Here is a 7,560-nt window from a genome sequence, read left to right on the forward strand (position 1 = left end):
GTACAAATTAGCTTATATGAAGATACATACCATTTGATTCTACCAGCAATATATATTTTATATATTTTATTTTAAGTATCGTTTTAGATTTATGTACATAAATTAAAAAAATATTTTTTATTTTATATTTCTAAATATCTTTGTCTATATATCTCATTATATTTTAACTAATAGAAAAATAAATTAGTGAATATAAAATCATTATAATATATTAAAATAATAAATTTTACATTAAATTCTAAAATAATATTTATTTTAGCAAAAGTTTTATTCTACAACACAACTTAATATGAACGAAAGGAGTACTAAATAAAATAGATTATATCGAAAATGAGAAAACCACCAAAAAAACCCTTGAACTTTCAAAAAAATGCCAAAAAAACTTCAAACTCCTATATAAGCAATTTAAATTGTCAACTTTTCGAATTTGGCCAATTTAATCTTACATTTTTGTTGACTCTGCCCATTTAAACTCAACGATAGTCAACCGTTAACTTTTATTAATAAACATTAAACATCTGTTAAGTGTTAATCTATATGTCGTTGAATTTAAACAAAACAGAGTTAGAACTTAGAAGTAAAGCTTCTTGATCTCTAAATCTCAAATTTTCAAACCCCTAATCTTCGATCATCTCTCTGTTGACGACGAAGCTTCACCAACAATTGGTAAGGATGGCTAAGACCAAGCGAGTTGGTCGTGTTCGTCTCACTTTTGGATCGGTGATGTGATACGGTTCATCCATATGTTGATAGACTCAAGAATCAATGTTCAAGAAACACAGATTCTCATCTCACTTGTAAAATATCTTAATTGAAGAAGAGATTCTAAAATAAAAATGAGAGCAAAGCTTTCCTGGAAAATTACAGAGCAAAAGAGACGAACTAGCAAACATTTCTAACTATTCTTGATGTTCCCAAAATGAAGCGTACTCTGTTTTTTATATGTAACAAGTTGTTACTCTCCCACACATGACATGTTCCTTGACGTATCCAGTAGCTTTACCTGTATCAAATCTTCCCCTTTCAGAAAACATTGACCTTAATGTTAATGTGAACCTCAAAGAAAGTTTGCGTCAGCATAGTAGTACGTTCTCAGAGAAATCTCCACCTCATAGCAAGTTTGTGTCTCCTGTTTTGCTGCTTCTTGTAATCAAACCTCTGAACGTAAACCTCCAAGACTTTGGCATCGTATTCTTCTTCTGGGTCTTCACACACTCTTGTACATGAGCTTCTGTTACTGTTTGTCGCTTTCTTGGTTCTTAGAATATAAACATCCAGCTTGCTGTTAACCATTTGCCTTTACTCCTCTTTTTCTGAGAAAAACAGAGATCCATAATGTTTCTTCCTCTTTTTCTCCACTAGAAAGATTTCTATGAAGTGAATGCTCTATCTTCTTAAATTCCTCAAGGATTAAAATTGTTGCAGAACACTTCTTTACTCATGATCACACTGCAATCTTTGTATGTATATGTTAATCACGTTTTGGAAAGATACAAGTAACTTCTACAGAATCGGTAACTTTTTTTTTTGAAATAATGTTAAATAGATTCAAGCAAAAAAAATCGTTTTTACATTTACTGCTTCATTGGTAACTTTTGATGTACCAGCAACACTGTCTGATTCTCTCTCACTGTATCTCGCCATCTCAATGTCATATGAGTCTTTAATATGGAGTTTTGGCCATAGAAGTACCAGCTGGATCCCAAGGCTTGTTAATTGTAGTATACATAACCTGCTACTCCATCTCTAGAACTGACAAAACTTCAGTACTATGCGGAAACAGATGTTAGAAACAATTGCGTGTTTGAACTTAGTTTGTCCAAAACATGAGTTTGATGTGCTCTTTTCTTCTTCAGTTAAGGCAAATAAAGTCATTAGGAATTTAGGAGTGTAGGTTTTCTTTTGCGTCTAGAGATATGCTCGATCTGGGTTTTTTTATGAAGATGGGTGTTTTTCAAAACGGCAACATATTGAACAAACGGATGTTAATGAAAAGTTAACTGTTGACTTTATTTGAGTTTAAATGGCTAAGTCAACATAAATGTAAGATTAAAATTGCCAGATTTGAAAAATTGATGATTTAAATTACTTAAATACAAGTTTGAAGTTATTTTGGCATTTTTTTGAAAGTTCACGATTATTTTGGCAGTTTTCTCTATCGAAAATGCATCCATTTGTCATACCAAAATAAGCCGATAATAACGAATACATCAATTGCGTGTGTCGTAGAATACCTACAATTCATGTCCCTTACGTTGCAGGTTCCCATCATTTTTATAAATATTCTCCTCTTTTCTGCTTTCACCTTTTTATGTAATATGAAATTAATAATTTATTTTATATTCTTCCCCTATATATATCCCCGATGTCCACCGTTTCAGTATAGCACCGCCACTCGAATTACTTAACATAAAGAAAAGAATTAGTAGATTGGTAATACTCACTTGTTGTTAATATTTTCAAACAAAAATGCAGCGGCAAGTGGCACTCATCAAGCAGTCCCTCTTTGATCAGGTACAATGATTTTTCCTTTCCTTTTTTTTTCTTGTTTGTTTTTTTGAACATATGTTTTTCCTTTTTAGTGTTAGTGTAGTATTTAAAGTAGTACCAGTTGTGAATTTCTTCAAAGAAAATAATAATTTAAACTCAAATGGAAAAAATACATGCAGGGATATCTCGATGAACAATTCATGGAGTTAGAAGAGCTCCAAGATGATGCAAACCCTAATTTTGTTGAAGAAGTGGCAACATTATACTTCAAAGATTCAGCTCGATTAATCAATAACATTGAGCAAGCCTTGTGAGTAACTTTAATATTCATAATTATTTTTCTATTTTTGACACTACAAGAAAAATGCGTTTTTATAGCGGACGAATAACGCTATATAACAATACGATAGCGCTTTTCCAAGCGCTGTATCATCGCCCGTCATAATAGGTCGAGGACATTAAATAGCGGTATTTCGTTGTGCTATCTTTGCTTCCGCTACGATAGCATTTTTATTTCTGCAATTAAATATTCTTTGATAGCGTATAATTTTGTTATTACTTCTATCATAAAAAAATTAAAAAAAAAAATTAGAAACATAATTAAAATTTAAATTCGTTTATATATTTAAATTTTTTTTATTAAATAAAATGATTTATAATTAAACAGGTTTAAAAAAACAAAATATGATTTACAAATTAAAAGTCTTAAACCAAAACTTACTAAACCATATAAACCAAAAATCTAAACCAAGATTAAACCTAATTACTAACTAAACCTAAAACTAAAACTACTTTTCCCTAAGCCGTCTCCCTCCAGTCTATACAGTCGTCGGTGTCCATCCCGTCCTCCTCCATTCACTGTGTCAACCAAACCCTCACGTCTCTGTCTTCTATCCTTCTCTATCTCTCTCTCTTCTTCTTCTTGCTCGGCTCCGGCTCCACCTCCACCACCTCTGCCATCTCCACGCAACAGGTTCTTCAGATCCGGCGTGTCGACCAAGTCCTCACGCATCTTCTCTTCTTCTCCGCCTCCCTTCTTCTTCTTCTTCTTCTTGTTTGATTCCACCTCCACAACCAACGCTAGCTTCCTCTGACATCTCCACACCACAGCTTCTTCAGATCCTGCATCGTTGAAGACAAGAGAGGCTCCGTCGCAAGATGCGGTTGACTTCGTCAGCTTCCTTTCTCTGCAGAAGAATCAAAACACACAAACACAATTAGAAAATAAAACTGATGAGAAACCAACCATGAACTTTATCAATCTTTTAAAACCCATAAAATGTGATTGAATAAAAGCAGAGATTGTGGTAAAGAGAATAGAAGAGAGATTGACGGGAGATTGATAATAATCTTTAGAAAGAGAAGACCAAAGGTCTACAAATCTGAAAAAGAATAGGAACATATCTGGACCGTCAAATATAATCTCATCCAACGGATGAAAAAGTGATCCATGTGCTTAAAATTTTGGCCAATGAGAACTCTTCATTACACACAAAAGAAGACCTCTTCGTTGTTTCCTTTCTAACGAGAAACTCTTGTTGTTTTTGGTTATTATACATGTATTTTTACTTTGAACAATAAAAAAACATGTATTTATAATTTCACAATCTAAAACTTATGAATTATACTTAAATGATTATGTTTCAAGTTTATAAATCTCAGTTAATGCTTATATTCTTGTAATTATGATTAAATTTATATAACTAAAATTTTAAAATTATATCATTGTGTTTATGTTTATAACTTTAAAGTTAGAAGTTAAGATTTAGGGTATAGAATTTGGTTGGAGATTTAAGGGTTTGTGTTTGAAAGTTATGTACTAAAATAAAAGAGAACTAATTTTGAGTTTATGTTTAAGATTTGAAATTATAATATGAGAATGTTAGAGTTTAAAGTTTGTGTTTAAAAATTTAGGGTTTAAAACTCGTCTAGTGTTTAGGGATTCAAAAAGGTAAATATAGTGTTTTAATTATGTTTGCTATTAAATGTACGCTACCATAGCGTTTCTAATTATATCGCTATAACATAGCGTTTCCAAAAATACAAACGCTATCTAAAATTAACGGATATGTCAACCATAGCAGAAAGCGAAAAAACGCTATATTGGTCTGCTATTAAAACGCATTTTTCTTGTAGTGTGAACACGACTTGGAGTTTAATTTAATGTACACAAATTACTTTAACTATGCAGGGAAAGAGGATCATTTGATTTCAATCGGCTGGATAATTACATGCATCAGTTTAAGGGCAGCAGCACAAGGTAAATTTCACCTTAAATTTGTTGAATTTACATATAGAAATGCGACTACTTGAGTACATAGTAGTATGTGTTTAAGTTGAAAAAGAGTGTAACACAAGCAGATTTAAATTACTTCCATATTCGATCAAGAAAATTAATTACTTCCACTCTCATTCATGATTTTATGATAAAATTGACTAAGACTTAACATAAATATTTTTTTATTCTAGTTTTTATAGAATAATAGATAGTAGTATTTGTTAAGACGTAATTAGTAATGACACAATGTGCTTTTTCTTGTAGCATCGGTGCGAGTAAGGTGAAAACTGAATGCACTATGTTTAGGGAATACTGCAGAGCTGGAAATGCTGAAGGGTACTTTCCCTTTACACTTCGTGCTTCTTTTTATAACGGAACACGGGATGAAAATTAAAACAACAAAAATATGGAGTAAAAATTGCAGCAATATCCGTTGAACTTTGAACTTTTCTATTTTATTCAATTTTCGATACCCTAGATAATTTTCTCATTATTCCGTACTTGCGACGAGTGCAGATGCTTGAGGACTTTCAAGCAACTGAAGAAGGAGCACGCAACGTTGAGAAAGAAGCTTGAACAATATTTCCAGGCAAGCAAATTATTAGCTATGCTTAACGAATCACAAATTATGTGATGATCACTCAGTACCTCTAATCACTTTCTTTATCACAGTAACTGTTTAGTTATATACCTGAATTAGATTTTGTAATGAACAGTTGGCAAGACAGGCGGGGCCTAAGGAGATAGCACGTAGGCCCAAGTAATACAGGGACATATCAATGAGGAATCGTCAGCGAATTTTGTAGTAGAAAATGCTATAAATACATATATAGTTCCTCAATGTATGTAATAAAGAAGATCTTGGATTTTTAATATTATGCATGTCAATAAACGGTCCAAATTTCTCTCATGTTTTTTTCCTTATATGGCTAATATTCTCCTTAGATATTATTTTATTTGCGATTTGCCTCTTATTCGTAACATTTTAGCTTTTCTCATTAATGAAGGTATGCAAACAAAAATAAACATGCCTTTATGGATTCGCCTTTAAGTCTTTAACAATAATTAAATACATTATTGTGTAGGCACTTCGAAAGTATAGTCTCTACTGCGAATACAGTACTCATCATAAAAGCAAAAAAAAAAAAAAACATAGAAGATATAATAGTTATGCAAACTATAATGCATTTTTTAGCAAAATAATGTATTAATTTTCTTTACCAGTCTAGAAGTTCTCTATTCTATTACTTTTAGTCTTAACATATCTTAGTTTTTTCATATGATGGGATAAGCTAACTACACATAGGTCTGATGCATGGGGTTTCTTTTAACAGTGAAAAATTACAAAAGTTCGTCGCAGAGATATAGATCAAACGTTTTCATAAAATGGTCATTTATTTGTTAAAATACAGAGAGATATCTAAATAAGGTCATCCACATTAGTAGTTTTTACAAAAAAAAAAATCATCCAAAATAATGATATAGAAAATAAAAAGTAAGAAAGAAAAAGAGGAGAAATGAAAAAACAATTTTCATTGAATTACAAAACAAGATGCGAAACTACATTGCCATTTGTCTATTCCACAATTCAGTTGCTTTAAAATATAAATAAAGTGCTGGTTAAAGACCCACGTTAAGACCAACATCTCTAATATAATTTGATATCTTTTTTAAAAATAAATAAAAATAGATATAAGATTTTTTCAAAATAGTATTTTTAAAAATATAGAGTAAAAGGTAAAAGAATGTTACTTCCTAGTAGTATTTTTTGTTTAAGAAAAAAAAATAGAAGTGGATAGTAATATTAAATTGGTAGATTAACTTATTTTTAAATTTGTTTTCTTTAAATAAATTCATCATTCATTGCTAAAAATCGTAAATTATCAAATATTTTATGCAAAAATTAAAATAATTAACATATATTAAATGTTTATTTACAACTATATATTATCTTTTTATTTATTTTGAAACTCAAAGCAATATATTACTTAAAATGATTATATACAAAATATAATAATACTAGTATTTAGTTCATGTATTATTTACAAAATATGTTACTGGAAAATTTGAAATTTTAACAACTGATTAAATTTTTATGATTTATATATTAATCATGAAGAATATAAAACCTAAACAATAAAACTAAAGAATTGTACAATATATAACACTAAATATAAAATATACATATTAAATGTTTATGATGATATCAAAATTATATATTTGTAAAATGAAAAAGTATCCGTACATACGTGCGGGTCAAAAGTAAAGTTTGTTTTTAAATACTACATATGGATGAGTTGAAAATGTTCTAAACCCTTATCGATGAAGATGCTAACTCAGCTATATATGTGACTTGTAGAAGCAGAGAGCAATAAATTTATCTTCTGGAATAGCCTTTGTACATAACTATATGTTGTTCAAAAAAAAAACTATATGTTGTTCTTGATATTTATAAATTTTATAATAATCTCCCAAGGGACACACAACCATTCTCATTTTTAGCCTACCTATATCTAACTCACTCGCACAAACAAAATCTTATTTGTGGCATCCATGTGCAGCTTTTTCCCATATAAAGGTGAATCTGTTTAATAAAATTACCTATGTAACTAAAGAAAAAAGAGTTTACAAAAAAAAAAACTAAAGAAAAAAGAAAAGTAGTTGAAAAAATAATGAACTAAAAGAGAGATGACACAAAACTGAAGTAAATTAACTCCTAAAATCTATGCAAGTATGCAACCTTCTTCTTTCTTCACTGCATATATGTATATATAAACGAAAGTGAACCATTC

At 30.1% G+C, this 7,560-nt stretch overlaps 1 protein-coding gene across 1 annotated transcript; it reads left to right on the forward strand.

Moving 5' to 3' along the window:
• The first annotated feature begins 2,388 nt into the window (after nt 1–2,388).
• LOC108860891 (histidine-containing phosphotransfer protein 4) lies at nt 2,389–5,742 on the forward strand. The gene is made up of 6 exons (XM_018634741.2): nt 2,389–2,514; nt 2,670–2,800; nt 4,682–4,750; nt 5,033–5,104; nt 5,285–5,357; nt 5,485–5,742. Exons 1-6 carry the CDS (start codon nt 2,470–2,472, stop codon nt 5,530–5,532), a joined length of 438 nt encoding a protein of 145 aa, XP_018490243.1. The 5' UTR covers nt 2,389–2,469; the 3' UTR covers nt 5,533–5,742.
• The last annotated feature ends 1,818 nt before the right edge of the window (nt 5,743–7,560 follow it).

Source organism: Raphanus sativus, unplaced genomic scaffold, assembly GCF_000801105.2.
Source record: "Raphanus sativus cultivar WK10039 unplaced genomic scaffold, ASM80110v3 Scaffold3932, whole genome shotgun sequence".
In the NCBI taxonomy this organism is placed as follows: Eukaryota; Viridiplantae; Streptophyta; class Magnoliopsida; order Brassicales; family Brassicaceae; genus Raphanus; species Raphanus sativus.

Coding starts and splice junctions, on each gene's coding strand:
- LOC108860891 (XM_018634741.2), top strand. CDS start 2,470: ATGCAGCGGCAAGTGGCACTCATCAAGCAGTCCCTCTTTGATCAG. Junction 4,751..5,032: donor TTTAAGGGCAGCAGCACAAG/GTAAATTTCACC, acceptor TTTTTCTTGTAG/CATCGGTGCGAGTAAGGTGA. Junction 5,105..5,284: donor AGAGCTGGAAATGCTGAAGG/GTACTTTCCCTT, acceptor CGACGAGTGCAG/ATGCTTGAGGACTTTCAAGC.